Source organism: Nothoprocta perdicaria, unplaced genomic scaffold (genome assembly GCF_003342845.1).
Source record: "Nothoprocta perdicaria isolate Ctin4 unplaced genomic scaffold, notPer1 scaffold_210, whole genome shotgun sequence".
Classification (NCBI taxonomy): domain Eukaryota; kingdom Metazoa; phylum Chordata; class Aves; order Tinamiformes; family Tinamidae; genus Nothoprocta; species Nothoprocta perdicaria.
Window position 1 is genome coordinate 1,172,840 of NW_020455317.1, and position 23,458 is coordinate 1,196,297.

Genomic DNA, 23,458 nt, shown 5'->3' on the forward strand with positions numbered 1-23,458 from the left:
CCAATTCACCCAAATTCAGGGAAGTTTGTGAGCTGAAGATGCAAATGGATTCCTGGTACAGGGCATTTGCTTGGAGTTTTTTCTCTTTTTTGAAAGAAATAATGCGTTTTGCTTGGCTAAAGACTTGTCTTTGCATGACTGTGTAATGGTGTGATTCAAATGTAATATTTTCCACTGTGATGGGTAATCCTAAGGATGATCTCATTGGTGTCAGATCTTATCCTGATGGCAGATGGAAAACTGGGAGCCACGAGTCCTATTTCTGACTCTGGACAGTGGCACTTGCTTTGCTCAATAGTCAACCCCAGGAGTTTCCAAAATATGCATCAGAGTGCCAGAAGTCATAAGGCTCTTTTTAAAATGGTGCAAGTTTTAAAGCAGTACAGTTTTCTTCCTTTTATTTTCTTCTGGGTGTTTTTTTTTCCTCCCATTTTTATAGTTAGTTTGGAGAAAGTGAAGTTTTYCTTTCTTTCTGACTGCAGAAGGTGCAGCTTTAGAAGAAGATTTTGCAAGATCTGTAATAGCAGCAGGAGAGAAGCCTCAGGGTTCCCTTTGTAAAACGGGGATTGTCGTTCTTAACGGCACGCGGAAGTCTGGGTTGGCGTGAGAAAAGCAAGGAACGTGTTCRTGGAGCTGGGTTGTGATAGTGGGCGTTCAGTGTCTGTAAAATACAACTCCCAGTTCTTCTGCATGAAAGTTACTTTTGAGACACTGAGTATTGGGGGCACTAAGGGCAGGGTTTATCCCGTCCCACCTTAGCCATGGCAGTGTGGTCAGCCTGGCTAGGCCTGGTCTTTTAGCGGCTCAAGATTCACACTGCCTTAAAACAAGAGGGGCAAATCTCCCCCTGGGAGAYGCTTGTGGGGTGACCTTGAATGTGTGGCAAGCTTTTTTGTGCTTCTTTGTGCCTCAGTTTTCAATCTGTCAAATGAAGACAGCAGCAGCCCTCTCCCCTGTAAGGAGCCGCGCAGTGTGGGGCCCGCCAGGCCTGCCCTTCGACTAAGGGCTGCTCGAGGGCTCTCCTACAGGGATAAGGACTGATGGACTAATATCGGCTAACAGACACCTTGCTGGCAGCCAGCAGAGCCCCGGGCTCTGCAGGAGCAGTAACCTGTGCTCGTCTTGGCTGGAGCTCTTCCCGAGGCCCCGGCCGAGCGGGCCCCTTCCCATTGCTGCCGCTGACGCTCTCTGACCTCTTCCTTTGCAGAGCCCCTGAAATCATCCTCGGTTTACCCTTCTGTGAAGCAATCGATATGTGGTCGTTGGGATGTGTCATTGCAGAGCTCTTCTTGGGCTGGCCTTTATACCCAGGAGCTTCAGAGTATGATCAGGTTGGTACAGATGTCACCCTRGATATTGCAGGAGGAACGGATGTTAACGCTTAATCTTTTGCTAACAGGAGGTATTTGCATATGATATTTACCCTCTTATGTCAACTTTTTCGTTATCCAGCTGTCGTATTCTAGGTAACCACTAAGTTATTTAGTATGATGACTTTTAGGAACTGACCGCCCAAGTGAACCCTCCATCAAGAGTAAATGTTCCTGTTGACTAGGGAGCTCTGTATGYATCTCTAATCACTGCACAGAGCAGACATCCTTTCTCCACTGAAACAGCAAGTATTAAATAGAGGTTTATTTGTTAGATTGCGTGAACTCTGCTGCGTTTCGTAGTCCCTTTTATGAGGGTGTATATTAAAAGCAATGACAAGAAAGCAAATGTTCACAGTGGTGTAGTGTTCTAGTTAATATAAGCTGTCATGGTTCTCTCCCTATGGAGAGAACCTCTCCCTTTTATGCCCCTCTTGTAGTTTTAAAGCAGATCATGCAGCGGCTTCTAGAGTCAGGACTGCAGAACGGTTTCCAGTCTAATAATATTTTTACAAACCTCCTTAGCTATCTGCAAATGTGTCCTGAAAGGGATATTTTTTATATTAGAATTTTTTTTTAAAAAAAAAAAAAAGGTAATAAATAAGTTTCTCGTATACACAAATGTTTCTTTGACTCTTCTTTTTAAAGCTCTGGCTGAAAAATACTACTTAAAAAGTGAAATTTGGCAGGGAAATAACTTGCAGTAAGGAACAGTGCCATTAGCAATTCCAGAGGAAATCAGACATAGCTGAAAAACTTGCAAGCCTTTGAAAATCACATACCAAGCATGAAGAGTAGATTTCTTTTCTCCTCCCTCCAAAAAAAAAAAAAAAAAACCCATCATAAAGCACACAGCTGAAAAAGAAATCACTGTAGGTACTAGGCAGCTTAGCCGCTGGACGCCAAGTTTCCCTCCGTGAAGGACCGTGAGGGCTCCTGGGGAGCGGGGAGGCAGCCGGGGCCTGAGCCTGGCCCTGCACTGCAGCCCGGCTCCCTTTGCAACCCTCATGTGGGTCAGCAGGAGGGACATSGACCTGGGCAGCTGCAGAGCCGAGCAAGGCACTCGGGGTGAGCCAGGGTTCTGAGTGATTTGAAGTCTTTGAAAGGACGACTGCTTTTTATGCCTTTTTTTTTTAAATTTTTCCCTTCTTTTCTTTCAAAGATGCTTCACATTCAACTGTAGAACTTCCTACAGAAGAGGAATATTAAGTTTTACAGAGTAATACCACTGTTAAGTTTTCATGTGCCACCCCAGGCATGTGTCATGCCAGCCTTTAATTATGTAATCACATACCTTTTCTGCTTAGAATAAATAAATTTAAGTCTGAGGTCTTGTGAACAATTGTGTGGCATCTTCAAGCTAGGTAACTGCAGGCCAGGTCAAATCCATGGAAGTAGCTYCAGTGACAATTGAAGTCGTGTAAGCAATGGAGATGAGGGGCCTCACATGCTATGAGGATACTGGTTTSTTTGAATATATATTGCAACTAAGTTCAAAGATACCCACTTCATAGTTTTCTGTTTTGAACTTCACACTGCCCCTAGGAGAGCCTCTGCTCTCAGCTGGGAAAGAAAAAGATCAGAAGTTAAGCACAAATAGTACCAAATTATTGAAATTACCTCCTGGAGGAGAGTGTGAGATATAAAAAGATGCAAGGAAGTGAAAAATAGTTTACAGTCTCTGSGTTGGTCTTCCTATTTGTCCTCCAAAGTCTAGGGACTTTCCTCCTTTTAGTCATACACTGTGGAAGAATATGCTAAGGGTAAGTTTCCATAGATGTAAGTGAAATAATGTCATATGGGAATTCTTTTTTCCTCTCTTTCTTTTTAGTACTTGGGGKTTTTTTTGTTTGTTTGKTTGGTTGGTTGTTTTGCTGTTTGTTTTGTGATCTGAACGTGCATTGCACTTTCTATTGCTTTAAATGCCTGCTTGCCCTCCTTCATGGAAGATGCCCAGAGATCTTCCCAGGATGAGCAGTGACTTCTCCCCTTTCTCTTACAGATCCGCTATATTTCCCAGACGCAGGGCTTACCAGCAGAGTATTTGTTAAGTGCAGGGACTAAGACTACAAGGTTTTTCAACAGGGATACAGACTCACCGTATCCTTTATGGAGGCTGAAGGTAGGAAGACGTTCCCTTGTTCGTTTTACCTTGCAATGGTTGGTTGGAGAAGGTGGGAGACACTCACTTTGCCTCAGAGCTGGGTTGCTGCTTCTTGCAATGCAGAGCAGGCCATGGGGTGGGTAGATGCTGAGATAAAACTACTGTAACAGGTCTGCAACCCTTAGCTTGCAACAGAAGTCTACAACCCATCAGCTCAGTGATGCTGCCCTGTGGGAAATGTAAGTCCAGAGTTATCCTGAAAGTCTCCTATAAGAAGTCAGTGAAGTCATGGGTCATTTAAATGAAGCCTGCCCTGGGCAGAATTTGCTGTGATATCTACCCCATTGTAAAAGCAAAAATAAACAGGGATTTTACTCCTAACAGTTGAAAGAGCTAGTAAAGCAAACGCACCTTGAGTCACTTGTAGCAGTGTGAGGGGCTGAGTTTCAAACTGTGGACACTCACTGCAGCTGGGAGGATGCTTTGAAGTGAACAAGAAGAGCTGAACCACTTGGGGCAGCCAGTGGCACAAACACTGTCCYGTAAAGTGGTGGAGATGACACTTAGGCTGCCTGTTTGGGCAGGAGGGTGGCCGGAGCTGGCCCGTAACCATACTGGTTGCAGGRTAGTTCTTCTCAGTGCCTCTTTCCTGTTCTGAGCAGACACCGGATGATCATGAGGCAGAGACGGGGATCAAGTCGAAGGAAGCGAGGAAGTATATTTTCAACTGTTTGGATGACATGGCACAGGTAAGAGCCCTGGTGAGTAACCAAGAATGCTTTGTATGCTTTGGGACAGCACCAGCCAAGGGGGACTACATGATTTACCAGTGTATCCTGTCCTGGTGCTTCACTTYTCTCTGCTTTAGTATCTCCATTGATAAAATGGTGATATTAAAATTACATACCCTGTTAAAAGGTCATTATTTAGGAGTGTGGGGAGCACTAGCTCCTTGTGTGAATTCCTCATGACTGTGAACGCCTGCGACTGCCTGGCATTTGTGCCGGGGAAGTCCAAGTCCAGATACTGCAGCATTCATCAGCAGGCACRCAGAACAGGAGGGTTGAGATCAGGAGGGATTTTAACATGTGGATGATATAACATGATGTTCTTTTTTTTTCCTCCTGGCASCTGATACATAAATAGAGATGTTTCCTATAATCTCACCAAAAAAAAAAAATTATTAATGTTTATACATATTTCTTTTTGCTTGTGGGACATATAATTAAGTATTCGGTTGCACAGTCCTTTATATGATAAATATCCCAAGTGCCAGAGCTTGCCTGCAACCACATGGAGGCTGTTCACCGTCACTGGAGGGTGACTAAGTGTTTCATTAGCCACTGACCCAAGCAAGCTGAACACTTTCCAGCCTGTCTGGAGATGTGGCACGCACAAGGCAGCTGACAGGGTGACTAGCAGCCCCGGTGTCTTCCCTGCGACTTCAGCAGCTTCCCTGCCCCATAAGGAAGCTTGCGGGACACTCCAGGAGCATGCGCGGATTCCTGGGACCGGGGCCGCCTGCTTTTCCCTCTTAGCTGTCATGCCGGTCCTCTCTCCTCTAGGTGAATATGACAACAGACTTGGAAGGAAGCGATATGTTGGTGGAAAAGGCAGACCGGCGGGAGTTCATAGATCTGTTAAAGAAGATGTTGACGATAGATGCCGATAAGAGAATAACGCCCATCGAAACTCTGAACCATCCTTTTGTCACCATGACCCACTTGCTTGATTTCCCTCACAGCACACAGTACGTGGCTTTCCTTCGCCGAGGGTCTTGGCTTAGGGGGCGAAGGGGAAGGGGGTTGTGGTTGAGAGCTAGCAGACGTATCTGAGGGGCACTGCTGAAAAGTTTAAGCCCTGAATTTTAATCTTTTGATCTTTTTCTGCTTTAAAAAAAGAAACGATGATTGCCAGCTCCGCGGCAGCAAGAATTGTATTGTAGGTGCTTGGCATTTAAAACACTGCAGAATGTGCTACATTCATTATGTAAATATTCAATAATTACATATGTTTGCATTAAAATGCAGAGGAAATTATGCAATTAGTGCTGAGTGTATCAGTGTATCTCCAAGTAACATAGTCCTGATTGCTGGTGCAGTAATCAACCTTAGCTGCTAGGGGAGCCGACCCTGCCTCCCAGAGCCCTTCCATCTTGCAGGGGTCAGTTTGRGGCTGCTTGCCTTTAAAAGGCAGCCCTCTTTGCAGGAGAAAACAGCAGGGAAACAAGGTCTGTTTTCAGCTTTGGCCTCCTCGGCAGCAGGCTTTGGTGCATCAGCTCTCCTGCCCGTGTCTGTGCTGCCTTTGAGCCTTTGTATGTGCCTTTGGTATGTCTAGTCCAGTTAAGGTAGGTTTCCCTCTGTGAAAGGGGAAACTCTGTGACCAGGTAAGRGCAGGTGCTCACTAGATGGTGATGGTGCTTGATCTGTTTGATCCAGCCTTACCCTGCAGAGACATCTTTGAGTGTTGTTACCTATAAATAGATACCGAGCCATAAAAGTGATGCACATGAGAAGGGCGACGGGTGGCTGTGCTAAATGGAGAAAAAGTAAGTTTCATCTGAAACCAGTCATAAATAAGAAATGACAGTGTTTGCTAACAGTATTAGCACTATATACAAAAGGCTTTTAATTTGTGACAGCCCCTCTTAATGGGCAGCGACTGATGGTGTGAGATTTGAGAGATTTGTGGCATAATCCGTTGCCGTCAGGAATGTTTCCGCTAACGAAGGAGACTGGAGCAGGTCTTCACTTCTGGAGCTGTCCCTTGTTGCTGCTCAGGCAAAGCCCCAGAAAGATGGAAAATGCCATTGAAGCCACTGTCAGGGGCGAGGATTTTACCCAAAAGAGAACAGCTGAGCACCACGTCCCTGAATACTAAATGCTGTGCCAGGTGGGTGCACAACCCCAGGAAGCTGCTTCCCGTTGGAAGTGCAGAGCAAAAAGCTGCAGCTACTGTGGCGGATTGATAGAAATGTTGTCCGTGATTGCCTGTGGTTTTGAGCGTAGAAAACTTCAAAGCCTCCAGAGATGCTGGGAGTTGTAATCTCTCCTAAAAGCAAATCGGGCAGCAGAGGAAGGGGAAATGTGTGGGAGACCGAGCTTCTGGGAGGAGTTTCTGCTGTGGTTGTGCTTCAGAGAGCTGTAGGTTCAAGCAGCCCATGAGGAGTTGTTCTGCATGGTTCCTGTCAAACAGCAAAGCGAGCCCAGCTCCCCTTTTCACGTATTTGACTGCATGGATCTTACACTGTTTTGTACTCTTTGGTCCTTTGATCCTGTTTTGCTCTGTGCCTTTTTTTTTTAATCATTATTTTTACAGTGAGAACACAGTATTTTATTAATATGAATTATATGTTGTTACGTGGAATCAAAATAAGGATGATTACTGCACTAACAAGAAAAAAGGGCATWTTTTTCTCAAAAGTCATGCGACATGAGGAGGCCTTTACTTGCCCTGCCTCTGGCAGCTTGGATCATTTCAAAGGAAATTCTGTGTACGACTGTGTCCCTGATTTTTACTTTTCTTTTCTTCGTTTGAAAGCCTGAAGTAAAATAAATGAGTTTACACTATCCTAAGTTGCCATTCACAACCAAGTTGTGAGTTGTGGAAAAATTGTGGTACTATCTGTACAGGTTTTCGGATCTTGGAGAATAGAGATTTTATAAAAACTGCAGTTTTGCACCAGGTCACTATAGTATTATCTCTTAAGCCACWAATACTGCTTTAGTACTAACAGTTCCACCTACCAGACACCCGAAGTCTGATGCCAGTTCAGCATTTGCTTTGCTGAGAGTACAACATACAATACTTCCCAACATCTCCTCGGCCACATCAGCAATATTTAAGGGCAGTTTTGTGTAGAGGGAGAGGCTGTGTTCCTGGCCCCAGGAGCTGATTCTCAGTCTGAGCCAACCTCAGAACCGGGTTCCCTGAGGGTGCTGATGGCTCTGATGTGGCAGGAGCTTTTAGCATGTGAATTGTCCTGTTAACTGCAGCCGGACAGCTCACGTGCTTTTAAGATAAGCATCTGTGGACGTGCTCAAACACCAACAAAGTTTTAACTATCGTGGCTGGATCGAGGTCTCAGTGAGTTACTTCTCAAAAGGGACAAACAGGATTTTTCAGGTGTCTTGGTGACTAAAAACAGTGACAAGAACAGTGACCTTCCTTGCAGAAGCCTTCTAAAACCACATTAGATGTACACCAAAAGAGGGAACACCAGTCAGTCTTCTTGTTGACACCCTTTTGGCCCTATTCAATCCAAGCAGGGTTAACTGAAACTAATAGTGGTTGAGTATTAGTGGCACATAAAATAGCAAAGAAGTGCTTATGAGCCTAGGATGTGCCACTCCTGCTGTTAACGCCTCGTGTTGGGCTGCTGTGATAAACCATTATCTTTCTCCATTGATGGGTTAGTTTGTTTTCTTTCCCTTACTTGTCACCCCTTTCCTTGCACAGCGTCAAGTCCTGCTTCCAGAACATGGAGATTTGCAAGCGGCGGGTGAACATGTACGACACGGTGAACCAGAGCAAGACGCCCTTCATCACCCACGTTGCCCCGAGCACATCTACCAACTTGACCATGACCTTCAACAACCAGCTGAACACGGTCCACAACCAGGTAAGAGCATCACTGGAAGCATCCAGGGCCTGAAACATTCACGGCAGCAGGTCCGAGATGTGAAACACAAAGGCCCCTTTTACTTTCCTGCAAAAATATGGTACTTTCTCGCTGTCAGCGCTTCCTCATTCTCTTCTCCTCATGCAAGCACTAATTTTCGGGCACTGTGTGTGACTGTCAGATGCCGCCCTCATTGCTTATGTTGTCACTAGAGGTGATAAATCCCGCTTACCTGGCAGGTTGCTATGGGGAGAAGCTCCTTAGGCCCTTAATGCAACAAGCAGGACTGCCCTCTGGATCAGGCAGAGGCATTTGCAATCTCACAGCACTTCTGCAAATTAGTATTAAGGTAAAAATAATTTAAACTCTTGTGTAGCAGACGCAGTACTGTAACAGATCAGCAGGAAAGATGAGTTTGGTGGCAGTGTTTGTCCTTCTCTCACTGGTTATGCTTCACGTGCCACAGGCAACAGCGGGTGTGCACATATGCCCGCTCTGGACTCATTGTGTTCTGCCTCGGTGGGCTCAGGCTTTGTAGTTGTCCTTTGCACCCCTGTAATAGTTTTACAGGTCTTARTTTGGGGGCTTATTGTGCTGGCAAATCTTGTATGATCAGCAGGCTAAGCCATTAACAGGGRCACTGTATTGCAGCAGGGAAAGGGAGGTGTGGAGGGAGAGGGCTCCAGGAGCCTGCARCACGAGCAGGAGCTCCCGTCCTTTCAGCCAGGCTGCCGGAGACGCACGCGCTGTAGAGGCTGCCAGTGGCACCGCGGAGCTGGCGGCGCCGTTTCGGAAGCGGGGGAGCCGAAAGGCCCTGCCAGGTGCACGCAGTGTTCTGTGCCACTTACACATCCAGCCGCCGGGACTCAGCCCGCCGGCGCGCCCGCTGCCTCAGGTCTTTTGGAGCAGTTCATTAAGCAGTTCCGCGCCGAGGTGGGTCGTGTACGGAGACACGGAGCAGAGCTTGGTTGTGGGCTCTGGTGTCTGCTCCCGACTGTTCCCGAGCTCTTCTGACTGAAGAGCAGGTTTGAGCTCCGTGCCCTCTCCCAGGCCCCGGCTGGTGGGACAGAGGCACCGTTAGCACCGCACCGCTCCTGGGAAGCTGTTTCCCAACGCCGTCATTCCCTGCCACCGAGCAGCAGTGACGGGAGGTCAGTGAGTGACCCCGAACCCTCCCGCGAGCGGGACGGGCATGGCCAGCCCAGTGTGCCTCGAAGCAGTGGTAGAAACCTGGCTGGGGAGGGAGCTTCAGTTTGAACGAGCTGCAGAGCCTGCGCCTTCCTCTCCATCCTACCATCTAGTTTTGCTCCTGGATGCTCCCTGCTGCTGCAAAACCTCAAGGTTTTGCGCTTTCTCTCCAGCTGGCACTCCTGAGCTGGGACTCACATAATCACCATGTGGGGTTGCTACTCAGTGCGTTGCACAGGGAGAGAAAAGGGAGGCAGAGATGTTCATCCCCATAGTATGAGGTGCCAGTGCAGCACTGGTGCCCATCCCGGGCCTGCTGGGGAAGAGGGCAACGAATGATGTGGAGCCCCCTGCCCTCTGCAGCCTCCTCTCCATCCTGCTCATCCATCACCGTGGGATGAGCATCGTCCGACGTGCCTCCATCACGGCCCCTGCTGCGTTTGGAGGTGGCAGGGATGGGGCAGGTCCTGACCTCTCCGGCGTGTACGCCAAGGGCATGGTCTCAGAGAGCAGCAGCAACTCTGCTTAGGGGCTGGTCTCCTGTTGCAGACTCAGTCCAAGTGAAATAGAAGTTACCCTAAAAATTCTAAATGTTTCGCAGAAAGCTCAGCTAGATTTTGTGGCTTTTCCAAAATTTGTGCCAGTTTCTGCTCTGACTGATTTTAACGTTAAGCTAAGTGAAATATGGGCTTTAGAAGTATTATGATTACCTAATACTGTGCCTTCTGACTCCTCAAATTCCAAACATACTCCAAGGGGCATGAACTGCCAGAGGAGAAGGTAGAGGGGAGGCTGCAAGGCGAGTTTCTTCTAGAGCTGGATGTACAAGGGGAGAACAACTTGATGCAGGGGTGGTAGCATTTCCTGTACCTATTTTCCGTATTCCTCCAGTGAAGGCCAGTGTGGGGCTAAACGGGGGCCACGGTTCTGCTGTGGGGCTGTGGGGCAGTGTGGGTGGTGTGGGTGGCCGGAGGCACCGCACTAGGTACCGCTGTGTCTCCTCACCAAGGACGTGCTCCCTTCCCTGTCCCTTGCTTCGTGCTCCTTAGTGTCCTGTTTTGCCCCTCCTTTATTTTTGGTTCATTGATTTTTTTTTTTTAAATATAATTTCACTTTTTGGCGGGAGGGGTTTTGCTTCTTCCAGCCTACCCACCTCCCTCATTTCTTTTGTTGTTGTTTTGTTTTTGTTTAATTCCCATCATTCCTTTAGACCGCCAACCTGGCTCCCACCTCCTCCAGTGCCACTATTTCCTTAGCCAACCCCGAAGTCTCCATACTAAATTACCAATCTGCACTCTACCAGCCCTCAGCGGCGTCCATGGCTGCGGTGGCCCAGCGGAGCATGCCCTTGCAGACGGGAACCGCRCAGATCTGCGCCCGGCCTGACCCCTTCCAGCAAGCTCTCATCGTCTGCCCGCCAGGCTTCCAAGGTATGTGAGAGCTCCGCCAGGTCTCAGCCAGCCCCTGCCCTCCTCCCCACTGCTCTTCCATGCAGCTGTGGTCTGGAACAAGCTTTGCTTAGCGTACCCCATCTGGAAGTAGAATTACTGGCCTGATGAGTATCAGCAGAGAAGTCCTTGCAGATAACGTCGGCCTCAGCAGGAGGGAGTGTTGCAAGTGATGGATCTCGTGGGCACTGTGTTGCCTTCACGCTGTGGGTTGGACACGGCTGGTCTAAAACACCGGGCAGTGAGTGTGATTCCTGCCTTGCTCTTTCCTGAATGGAMCTGTTTGAGGAGCTTCTGCCTCAGTATGGTGAACATGAAAACACTACCCCCTAGCACATCAGTATGTAAATAAGTGGTTAATCACTTCTCCAWGATTCAGGTGTCAAAAGGGGGAATTAGGAAGTTAGTGCAGCAGAGATTATGTGGTGTTGGGGAGGAGCTTCCCTTGCTGACAGACACTTTTGGCTTTTCATCACGGCAGTTCAGCAGCAGCAGCCTTGGTGCAAAGAGCAGCTTTGCCTGTTTATGCCAGCAGAAAGTGTGGCTGCTCCCTCCCAGGCTCCGTGTATTGATTCAGATGTGCCTGTCTGGACTGGGTCCGTGCATTGCAAGGGATCTCAGTAACTCACAGGAGCAACTGAATCAGGAGCAGCTCTGAGGACTAGTTCCTACTCTCACTTTGGGAGTGCTAGCCCACTAGTTCTGGCTAACCTAGATGTTGTGAATGTGCTTTTCTAACTGAGAGTGTGTGGATGCGCTGTCTGGCACCCGGATCAGGAAAGATCCGTCTTAGTCGCTTGTCCTTCTCTTGACTTTGCGTGCTGGAGGAGTTTCCAAAATCTAGCCAGGTAACTATAAGAAGTGGTCTAAATAGACCGTAGTTCCACTGGTGCAAATTCTCCTCTTCATTTCTCCAAGTCTGTTTGTGCAGCAATCTCTAGACACTTATTAAATATTCTCCAGGATTATCAAAGCTCCTTTGAACTAGGCGAATTTAGGCAGACTTTTTGTACGCAGTTAAGACCATTCAGAAATGGTTTGCTAGAATATGTAAGCTAACATCTTCCCCTTTATGTCTTGAGAAAGCTCTATAGCTGGTGATGCAGCRGCCTCTGCCACGCACAGAGGGCTGGAGTGGTAGCCTTTCTGCAGCACAATTAGGCTGATGTGTGGCTAAGCCAGCAGTGGTTGGTGTTTGGAGTGCACTAGCTTACTCTTTCTATTCAGACCCTTTAAATATAAGTCTTGAGAAGCTGTTGAAGAGCAAATCACCTATCCAAGGTTGAGTGAATAGTCAGTTCTGCATTCCTGCCACACTTTGATCACAGTCTTGAGAGTGTTCCCACAAGGCAGCATTTTTCAGCCAGCAAGAATTTTTTTCTGTTGTCAAACCAAAGAACATCCAGGAAGAGAAACTGTTCCCTTTCCCACTTCCTCTTCTCCCAGTACACACTGTATTGAGAGGTGTCCACCAGGTTTGAGGTGAAAACATGAACTCAGTTAATCTGCTAATATCCTTAAAAATATATTTTATGCACYCTTATGCATGCATCATGTTTGCCAGCATCTGGTGGATGACTTTGGGTTGGAATGGTATACGTGAGGCTCAGAGAGCCTGATTTTTCAGAGGTCCTGGACACTGTAGTTTCAGTGAACATCCACTAGTTAGATGCCTCTGACAACCAGAGCTGCTTTCTCTGAGGAGCTGTTGATGTCTGATTCTGTGCTTTCTGTGCTCACGGAACAGGGCTACAAGCGTCCCCTTCGAAGCACGCTGGGTACTCGGTTCGGATGGAGAACGCCGTTCCCATCGTCACTCAGGCTCCGGGGGCCCAGCCTCTCCAGATTCAGCCAGGACTCCTCGCACAGGTAACGAGCTCTGAAGAGACCAAGCAGAGCAGGTGCTTTTCATTATTTAGCTGGAGGATGAGGAGAGTAGCTTTGGTGAGGTGCAGTTTGGAGATAAGAGCAGCAGTTCTGTGTGAAATGTCCAGCCCTCTCCCAGCACAACATTGAGTTCGGGGTCTGGATGGGAGTAGAAGAAGTGCTTCTCCACTGAAATCAGTGGGAAGCCTCAGAGGAAGTTTTCAGTCCTCTTCAGGAGGAGTCAATCCTCTTCAGATAGGAGAGGAGGAATCAGCAGAAACCTTGCAGAATCCTCATGAACTCATGATCTCTGCAGCAGTTTGTGTCCAGGAAATGTAGGCAATTGTATCCTGCTGGGAAACATCTTTCACATGAGTTGTGAGATAGATACTATGAGAGAGAGAGATGCAGAGGGACAGAGGCAAGGAGCAGGCAGCCAAGGAACTCACCTTGGCAGTCACAGTTTTTGGCATAGTTGCCTGAAAGATCCTCATATGAAGTGCATGATTCTTCTTCAGGAGGAAAAGATAAATTGAATGGATACAGTTGATCATCTCCCTCAAGGGGAATTCCAGCTTCTCAGAAAGGAGGAATAGTTTATTCCTCCTTGTGCTGGCTTCAGTGAATCTGCCCCTCTTGGGTTTTAGTTTCTGTTTTTAAACAGTTGGTGCCTTAGTAGTTCTGCCAGTATTGGGGATGTCTCTGACAGCAAACTGAGCAAGATTAAGATGTGCAGCCAGGGAAGGGGGATGTAGGAGTCAGAAGTGCATGCCTCCAACTCAGGGTTAGTTTTCATACACCATGCTTTCTTTAATGCCAGTGTTCATATGCACCCAGGTACCAGCAGGCTTCAAGGTTTGTATCTGTACATTGGATTGCTAGGGTAAGATATTACCGGGATGAGATGGGCCATTGGCAGTTGATGCAGTTGCTTTCCTGTGCCAGCTGCCAACCCAGCTTATCTGGTGAAGACAGAGCARAACACGACTTGCAGCCCACATGATTTCCATTAGCTAATGTGCCCTGCCCATTCCTAATAGGAGTCTTKGTTAGCGGGCTGTTGCTTGGCACCAGCCTGCTGCAGCGCTAAATCGGTCTCTGTTGAGGCCTGTCATGATGTCCTGCATGGGCCATTGCTCTTGTTTGGTGGGCAAAGGGGTCTAAGAGGCAAGGGAAACACAAACAATTTGAGAGGAAGGAACTGTCTGTGCAGGCCCAATTGCAAGGACCTCCTTGTGCAAAAAGCCAGTCTGGGGTTGGGTGAAGTACGTGTTTTATCTTGACAGGCACCTACCATTTTGAAGGTCAGGCCTACTGAGGCACATAGAAACATGGCCTTGGCATTTGTGACATGCTGTGCAACGTTGATGAAAGGGTTGAGGGTGGGTTCAGAAGTATCTTGAAGACAGCAAGATCTTGGAACCTACAATTGATTTTTTTATTCTCAAGGTGGCCTTGTCTAGGCCGGGCAGGCTGAGTGGAGTGAGTTTTCAAGAGAAGCTTTGCTGCCATTTTCTGCAATGTGCCTCTTACCTGGACTCCAGTTTCATGGGCTGCTCCTCTAGTATTTTCTATTGACGTTTTATTTATTGTCACTAAGGCGAGGGAATTTAAGCTGGTTCTGAGAAATGCTCCTCACTTGAATAGATTTTTTATTTTTGATTTAATAAAGGAGAGGCAGTCTGTCTGCTGATATATCAGTTTGTCTGGCACAGTGAGGAGCACTGACTTCTGCTCTGGTGGTAACRCACACTGATTGAGGCTGGTGGCATCTGGTGCCCGCAGGCCTCCCTCAGCTAGGGCTGAGCAGCTGATCCAATAAACAAATCCACACCCAATTCCAGTTTCCTGAATGGAAAAACACAGCTCCTTTGTAGTGCATTGTAGTCTCATCCAGTCTCTGAACAGCTCTTTTAGCAGAGAGCTATTCCTCTCATGCACAGCTGCCTATCTAGCACTGTTCAGCCTGGGCTGTGCTATTGCCTTAACTACGAGGGGCACTGTCCCTACGGAGAGAGTAGGCGCTCCAGATCCTGCCTCTGTCCTCCCAGCGGCCTTGCTTGTGTCCCAAACCAGGTGAGGCCATGGTGCTCGTGAAGCTGCTCATGGTGCTCCCAGCCCCGTGCGGTGCCATCGGTCTCCTCTCCCCGAGGCGGTCCCCGATGCGGGTCCCTGTGCCTGCCCACATCGGGACAGCTCCTGCAGCGGCAAAGCCCTGCTGCATCCCCGTGTGGAGAGCGGCCAGATGCCGGAATCTGGCCTTCCCTATGTCTTTTGTATGGGGTTGGGAGTCCTGGAAGTGGGAAGGTAGCAGGTGGAGTGCACCCAAGGCAAAGGTTGTGCTTCTCTTTTGAGTATCTCTGTCACTACATATTGCACACTGGGACGTAGTAGAAAAAACAGATTTAGACAAAACAGGCAGCCTGCAAGGTGCAAAGCAAGTGTATCACATACTTGCTAGCTATCACATATCACATACATCACCAACAAGTATATCCACATACTGTGTGCACAGAGACAGGAAAAGGTCTTTGCTAAAACCTCTGCTGCTCCAGATCTCAAAAGGGACACATTTCTACATTTTTTTGGCCTGCTCCTATGGCATGGCTGCGAAGAGCTCCCTCTCCTCGAACAACGCCCTAAACTCCCCTCACTGTAACTCCTTTCCCGGCGAACTTCCACCAGTTTCCAGAACAAAGACACCTATTGCCTTAGTTGTTCTTGCTTTGCAGCGTGGATGGGAGCCCCGTGGCAGGGGGGACACACTGCACTGCACCCGCACTCGCTGCAATCTCCCAGTAATGCAATAGCTGAGAGCAGATTGAGCCTGCAGGCACGAGCCTCCCATGTGCAAGCRCTGTGCCCTGTGCTAGTGGATCAGCTTAGACAAGTCTTATCTGCAGATTAAATGATTCAGTGGTCCTTACCTAATAAGTGAGGAATTTGTGCCTGGACCCTGGCACTGAATCAAGATTTACGGAGCTTACGTTGGTTCAGTTCCCTTCCTGGAAAGGGAGGAAGCAGTTTTCTTCACAAGTAAATCCAGGTAGTCTCCTGAGACTGAGAGCAACAATAATTTAGTTGCCTCTCCTAAATCAAAGCTGGTGGGTTTCGTTTCTTGGGTTTTTTATTTTTTTTTAAGGGTCTTTTTTTCCTTCTTTCATCCCTTTGCCTGCTGCCTCTCAGTGCTTTGCCCAGCAGCAGCCTGTGCTTATGGCTGCTGATGTGAACGGCTCTCAGGGGCCCTGTGACTGTCCATCCCTTGCAGCTTTCCTTGGGCAGGTGTTGCCGAGAGGCCTCGCCAGAGCAGCCTTTTCATCTGACTCAGCAATGCAGAAAATTACAAGGCAATCAGAATTGGGAGCCAATCTGGGAAGAGCTTGTGTTTTAATTGGAGGACTGCAGAGGGCCCAYGAGTTAAGGAAGTGGTTTCCAGGATTGTTGTGGTGATGGAGGTGGGGACAAATGCATGCCTAGAAGGAGAAATTATCTTTAAAGCGTAGCCTCTTTACAGAGATTAYGTAACTTTTTAAGGCCTCAGAGTAGTGGGGCCGACTGGGCCCCACGAGGGCTGTCACTGATGCTCCCGTGTTCCCTGGCCCGGGTAGTGAGAAGCTGGTTCAGGCCACACACAGGAGCCAGGGGATTTCTTCTGAAGGAATCAGAATGTCTTCAGGTTGCAAAAGATTATCCAGCTCCAGCATGGAGCCACCAGCACAGGATGACCCACGTTATCCAGGTTACAAGGTGCAAATGTGTTTGTTGTTTGGGTTGAAATGCAGGCTGCTTTCAATGCCTCCCATTCCCTGAAAAAAMCTGGCTGCTGTTCTGGAGGGCAGGAACTTTTTACCCTCCTTTATCCTCTCCATACTGGTAACTTTTAGTGGATTTGCGATGGTTTCCTGRAAGTATTAGTGATCTAGGAATGCAAAGCATTAGCTGAGAGCTAGATACTACTGCTTTCCTCATCATGGTCACCGTCAGGCATCCACCTGAGCGTGGGCCGCCTCGGAGGCTTGGCGTGTGAGGATCCCTGCTGAGATGCAGTCTTTGCTCTGCTCCACAGCAAGCGTGGCCCAGCGGCACGCAGCAGATCCTGCTCCCTCCCGCCTGGCAGCAGCTCACTGGAGTGGCCACCCACACGTCTGTCCAGCACGCGACCGTCATCCCCGAGTCCATGGCCGGGACCCAGCCCCTGGCAGACTGGAGGTAACTGGGGAGCGCTCGCGGAAGGGGCCGCTGCATCCGTGAGGCCCTGCCCACGCCTGCCTCTGAGGTGGCCTCCGAACTGGGGCACTTTCTGGGTAGGGTTTGTGTGTAAGAAGTCATTCCAAGAGCATGGTTGTGACCATGGAGATCCAGCAGCTTGCTGGTTTTCAGGAAGCTCTTCCAGATATCCTGTGTGGGCACAGGAGGGTGCTCTGTAAACCCAAGTCTTCTCCCTAGTGAAAAGTTAGGCAGCCTCTTTGAGAAGAGGCTCATCCAAGTGGGATTTCAGGGCTCCCTGAAGTACTCCCCAGCTCTGGGAAAGATGGGAGAAGAGCAGGGGGCTTTGGGCAGAGCGGGCCAGAGTGTCTCACAATTGCCAATGCTGTGGAGCAATGGGAGAAGGGCTGGAGGTGGCAGCCCCTGGCACACACTTCAGGCAGCCAGAGCTCTTTGGCTGACTGTGCTTGCAACAGAGCATCATGCTCTAAGCACTCCCTTAGCTCACTCCCAGCGGGAAGGGTCCTTCCTGGGAAAAGCCCCATCAGYGTGAGCTGTCGGTGGGGCTGGGGATGAGCTGCCAGAGGCCCCTGGAGGGGAGCACCTTGGTGGGAGGGTGCCAGGGAGGTGCCCGAAAGCGTCCGGCTGCGTTCCCAGCGTGTGCCTGTCTCCCGCCTTTGCAGAAACACGCACGCTCACGGCAGCCACTACAACCCCATCATGCAGCAGCCGGCGCTCTTAGCCAGCCACGTGGCTCTGCCCGCGGCGCAGCCCGTGAACGTGGGCGTCGCGCACGTCATGCGCCAGCCGCCCGCCGCCGCCGCCGCCGCCAGGAAGAGCAAGCAGCACCCGGCGGCGCCCCGGTGAGTGCGCGCCAAGGGCGGCCCGCTCGGAGCCCCGGCCTCCCCGGGGCTCCCTGGATCCCCCGGCGTGGCCGTGAGAACCGAAGGGGTGCACGGTGGGGTGGGGGGCCTGCGGGTTGGGTGCTCGCTGCTTGGGGTGGCCGCAGCACGGGCAGGTCGTGGGGCCTCAGGTAAGTTCTGTGAGTCAGGGAATCACAGAATGGTTGAGGTTGGAAGGGACCTCTGGAGATCATCTAGTCCAACCCCCTGCTCAACACGGAGAGCATGAGGCCTCAGCAGCCAGTTTTCATCACAAAGTGCCTCTCGCCAGTCCCTTGTTCAGATACGTGCAGGGGATCTGTACGTTGCTGGTGAGGCAGGGTCCTGCCCTGGGTTGCTCTGAGTGCAGCACTGGAATGCAAACATGCTGGMATGGGTAGGATTTGCTGACGTCTGTGGGACAAAGCAAGGTTTGTTTCATGTCCAGCATGACTAGGTCATGTTTTTTTTGTGCCTGGACTCTTCACATTTTGTACAGCCAGGTAAGCAGAGTGGGGAGTAAGAGCTTGTGAGCTGTGTTGAATGCTCAGCTAGCACTCACTGGGTACAGCAGGTAGTGGACAGAGGAGATCCAAGACAGAAGAGTCAGGCCATGTTCAGGGAGCTTATCACGCCACAGTGACTGTGGCATAATTTGTGGTCCCTGTAACTGAATGTATAGCTATGTCCTCAAGTGCTGGTGTCAGTATGGCACAGTGCCCTGTCGCCAAACCAGCTCTTGCCACGTGGTTTCAGAGCAGCACTCCTGAGGGGCAGCATCCACAGGGCACTTGCATCTTCAGRGGACCACCTCTTCAGGATTATATACCACGTGTGTGCACATAGGATCTGCCTTTTCAAAAGCAATCACATGATGACCTATATTCTCAGTTGTAGACCACGCAGAACAGGGGACAGAGGTGACTTTAGGCCACCTTGAAGCTCTCTGACTCCTAACCTAGATGGTTATCCCCTGTGTACTGCTTTACATCACTATATACCGGCAACATATATGCATGCTGGTCATTTCAAAATCATGGCAGCATAAGACAGGGAGCATTTTATAAGGACATCTCATAAAGAGGCAGTCCTTAAACGCTTGGATCTGCCACTTCTTAGGGCTGCTTGGCTCCGTGAGAAGTAGACTAGTTCTGGCCACAGTATATCACTAAAACTGTAGGATGGTTACAGGGCCTATCACAGATATTTAAGAAGTATGTGTGGCAGAAGTCCTCTCAATTGTGAAACTAGTCTGTCTGCTGAACTGTTTTGCTCAAATTAAATAAATAACTAAATAAAGCAGAGCAGGGGAGGGATCCAGAATGGGCCACCACTTGTGCAGTGATGAAAACAAAAGAGCTTGTGGTTTTCCTGGGTGACTGGGCAGAGGCCAGAGGAGCTCTGAGCTTGCAACAAATTTGACTCTGGTGAAGAGGCCACTATTTAAATCCTTCCCATTTATCTGCTCTCTAATGTTGCATTTACTTTGGGTAGGCTCCAGCTGTCTTAGTCCATTCATGATGCAGAGCAGAGGCAGCTGTGTCCCCAGCAAGCCAAGTGAAAGGGGCTGCCTGTTGCCACGAATGGCCTGTGCAGGGCTCTCCTCTCGCTTCCCCCTTCCTCGGCCTGGTGTCCAGGCACTTTCAGAGCAACTGGTTTCTGCAGTTCTACGTTTTCATTAATGGTGACGCTCTTGAATCCACATGATCCAAATCATCCAAATGAGGAATGCGCTCCTTCTGAGGGAAGGATACTCCATGCTGCTCATTGGTATTCAAAGAGCACTGCAAATGCTACTGTGCAGTCATTTGTTATGCAAAAGACCCCCTGTAAGTTGGAATAGTGTGATATGTCCATAAGGACTTCCTTTTGATAGATGTCACCTCTTCTTTTTGTTAGCTTTCAGGCCAAACTGGAAAAGCAGCCCAGGCCCCACTGTAGAACAAAAACAGAACTTTGTTTTTTTCTTTTTGAATCAGTGAAGGTTCTGCAATGGGAAGAATAAATACAAGAAATAAAGAAGGTAAAAAAGAAAACTTGGGGAATTAGTGAAGTGAGGGTTAGTCAGTGTGCTTGGATTTGCACGTGTAGACTTGCATGTGCTGCACTCCTTGGGTCAAAGATTCTGTACTTAGACCTCTGTTCCAAGTGAGCCCTCTTGTATTTCATGCAGAGAAACTGAAGTGGGAAAACTGGAAAAATCACAGGCCTTGAGAATTTCTTTCCATTGCGTGATAAAGATTGTTCTTTTCCTTCTGATTTATATTTGCTGTCACGAGTGGAAATGGAATGGACTGGAACTGGGTTTCTACCTTCCTGCCTGGGTGCTGTAGTCCTTGGGACACCACTGTCCTAGAGTGAGAAGCATTGGCTTGCTAATTGAGAAAAAAATCTTAAATATAAAATTGAATTTTCAACCCAAAAAGTTTTCATCAGAAGTGTTTGTTGTTTTCCACAACAAATTCTAAGACTACTTTTAGCTTTTTCTGCCCAAGAAAACWAGTAGGTATTTAGACTAATACCTGGTCTTGGGGCATCGTGCAGCTCCTCTGGTGCATGAGAAAGGGCTTAYCCCTGGAGCACTGTTCCTTCCTGTGCCAGCCCGTGTGTCCCCGGTGTGCCTGGGCTCTGTGAGTAGCCTCTGCCGCCCGGCACAAACCATCCCGAGTTAACTTCCAAGAGGCAGCATTTCTCATTTGGCAATCTCTGGTGGGGGGAAAAAACAAGTCTTGGTTTGTTTTTCCTGAAAGAAGCTATTGAGTCAATTCTGATAGTGCCACATGGGGCATTCTGCCCCTTGAAGGGGCGACCGTGCCGGTTGTGCCCTTTTCCCAGAGCGACAGAACCAGAGGCCTCGCCGAGGGGGCCCCGCGCCGTAACCACCTCCCGGCCCTTCCCGTTTGCAGGAACGCGCCCGCCTACGACGCGCCGTCCTCGCAGTCGCTCGGCTCGCCTCAGCGCTCCAAGCGGGTCAAGGAGAACACGCCGCCGCGCTGCGCCCTGCTGCACGGCAGCCCCGCGGGCGGCAGCGCCGCCACCTGCGGCTGGGGCGACGCGGCGGCGGCGGGCGGCGGGCGCGAGCGGCAGCGCCAGACCATCGTCATCCCCGACACGCCCAGCCCCGCCGTGAGCGTCATCACCATCAGCAGCGACACGGACGACGAGGAGGAGCAGAAGCAGGCGCCCAGCAGGTGAGTGGGGGCGAGGAGGGGACTGCAGAGGCGTGGGGGCAGCGAGCCCTGCAACGCCAGAGCTGTTTCAAACAGAGACACGAATACAGGCTTGGAGACACAGGCTTAGTTCGAAACGGCCTTTGCTCTTTCCAAGAGATCCATGCATCTGCAAAGAGCATTACTTGACACCTTCTGTATACGGCATTTTCCATGGAAAGGCCCTGAAWACCCGTAATGGTTGCAGTAAACACTTAATAGCAGTAAATATATTGCAATAAATATGCTGCAATTTGATCGTATTGACAAAACATCCATCAGCTGTTGTAACGGGGGGTTTGGTTGATGGCCCTTGCCTGGCTCTGCAGAGAGGATGGATAAGGGTGTAAAGACTGTGGCACCGAGATTGCTCCTCAGAGCAATAACGCACGCAGTCCAGAGTGAGGAGGGAGGCACGGGACAGCTGCCTTCGCTGATGGGTGCCGTGCATGAGGGAGGACTTCCTTCCTGCTCCAAGGCTGTCCTCCCAGCTCCCTTCATCACATGCGTGTGCTCTAGGTTTCCCATCTGATGTCAGGCACAAGATGTCACTGTCTTTTGTAAGTTGCAGGAGAAGCAGCCTTGCAAACAGCTGGATAATTACGGCACCTTTACGTTGGTAACTGAGCTGGGAGTCTTCTAACCTTACACTTCTAATACTGTCAAGAGAGAATTAGGCTTCTTTTTTTTTTCTTTCTTTTTTTTTTTTTGTCTTTTTAGGACATGTTCCACGGTAGATTTTCCTTTAATCACTAGAAATATCTCTATCTCTGCACTGTGGTGATAAGTGGAGCACTGAAAATGTGCACAGAACAGATGAGATGCATTTGGCCTCAAGGAACTACAAATCTGTAAAGAGAAACCATATAATTCAGGCATCTATGGCTGTAATATCCAAATTCCTCCTGCCAGCGACTTCAGCTTTTCCTTCCCCTTTTCCCTACCTCAAATGAACTCAGTTTGGGGTGGTAAGAGCTCAGTGCCTCTCAAAGTCAAGCTTGCCTTGGRAGAAATCATTCATTATAAGATACATTGATCACAGGACCATGTAACATACATTATATATATACACACACACACGTGTGTATATATATATATATGTATGTATGTATATATATGTTACAGTATTTGTTTGTTAGGCATATGTTACCTGAGACCCCAGAAGCAGCAAGTTTATTTCCAGAAAGGGCTAAACAAAGGTCAGGTGGAAGTCAGGTGAATCAGGAATAAGGAGCCCCCCCTATCAGGGCTCTTGTGGGACAAGGAGGACAAACGAGACATTGAAAACTAAGGCTGTGAGATTGGACAGCAGGCATCCCAAGGGAAAGGGGAGCTATTTGCACGCGCGTTTACCCACCGAAGGTGCCAGTCTCAGGCTTGAGGAAAACTACGTGCAAGTGCTTTTGTGTTTGGGCCCAGAGGGGGTGAGGGGAAGAGCTGTGATCCTGCAGGCACTTGCTGACAGTTGTCTCCTCAGCCTCAACTTTACTGCCATCGGACCAGTTTCCTCACTTAGCACCTCTCCAGGGAGACAGACAGAGCAAAGTTCTGGAAAATGTCTGGAAATGAAGTTGGGAGCTGGGGGTATTTAAATGTTTGCGCAAAGTTTGCAGAGAGGTTARCAGAGTAGTCCCAGGAGCCCGGCTTAGATAAACAAACTGTCTTTCCTATGACTCAGGCGTATTCAGGACACGCTCCTGCCCGGGATCAGATCCCTGGCTACTTTTTATATCCATATGGCATATCTGTACAGAGTGCCAGGACTACAGCATTCCTGGAAGGCCAAAGCTTAAGTGCTAGATTTAATTTCTCAGCAATGCAGAGACTTTTGCATGGACGCAGCCTGTTTGAAGGCACATTCTGGAATTCCAGAATGAGTTAAATTGTCTGTGTATATATAACCAGAGTGAGTGGAGAATTAGGGACAGAGGAACACATGGAAAACAGCATGTCCCACGTGAGAATTTCTGCTTGAAGTCTCAGGGAGAATGAAATCAATTTGTTCAGAGCCTTTTGACCTAGACAGACGTAAGGCCAGATTCTCAGCTGGTGTAAGGGAATGTAGCCTTCACCCAAAGCAGCTGTAGCAGCACTAAATGCTGGTGAACTTGGTCCCTAACAAGTAAGAGAGGTTTTCAGTTGAAAGTGTGCCACATTTAGAAAAGTACCTCAGAGTTTTCTTACCCATAGACTTCTTTTTCCCCAAGAAAAGTGGGAGTGACAGTAAAGTATAYGTTTAATGTAACCCGTATCTATATGTTCAAGATCTGCAGCTGAGGTTAAAATGAGACTGCTCAAAGAATGCAGTCTCACCCCTACTTAGGCAAATACTGCCCTCTTGGCCAATAGCTGTGGTGTGGGGATGAAAAGTAAAAAATAACTTGAAACTCCATCCTGGTGATCCTGGAACATCCGAGCAGCGTTAGCTGCTAGTTAGACTGCAGAAATAATATTGGTGGAGACAGATCAGTCAAAACATACTGCCTGATCCCAATGGATACGTGTGGTGTCTTTGCATTGGCCTCCTCAACCCCTGGGTTTGCTGCAAAACTCCTTTCTGTTACT

General features: G+C 49.0%; 1 protein-coding gene across 2 annotated transcripts in view; it reads left to right on the plus strand.

Annotated features, from left to right (window-relative positions):
* The window catches only part of HIPK2 (homeodomain interacting protein kinase 2), a 77,154-nt gene that overhangs the window by 43,908 nt on the left and 9,788 nt on the right, over positions 1 to 23,458 (plus strand). Inside the window, exons 2-11 of one of the 2 annotated variants that reach the window (XM_026038499.1) lie at positions 1,208 to 1,331; positions 3,373 to 3,492; positions 4,137 to 4,223; positions 5,040 to 5,224; positions 7,933 to 8,095; positions 10,494 to 10,713; positions 12,479 to 12,600; positions 16,664 to 16,806; positions 17,487 to 17,666; positions 20,591 to 20,875. In XM_026038499.1, coding sequence (XP_025894284.1) covers positions 1,208 to 1,331; positions 3,373 to 3,492; positions 4,137 to 4,223; positions 5,040 to 5,224; positions 7,933 to 8,095; positions 10,494 to 10,713; positions 12,479 to 12,600; positions 16,664 to 16,806; positions 17,487 to 17,666; positions 20,591 to 20,875 — 1,629 coding nt within the window. The remainder of the gene's footprint in view (positions 1 to 1,207; positions 1,332 to 3,372; positions 3,493 to 4,136; positions 4,224 to 5,039; positions 5,225 to 7,932; positions 8,096 to 10,493; positions 10,714 to 12,478; positions 12,601 to 16,663; positions 16,807 to 17,486; positions 17,667 to 20,590; positions 20,876 to 23,458) is intronic. The other variant, XM_026038500.1, reaches the window with a different exon arrangement.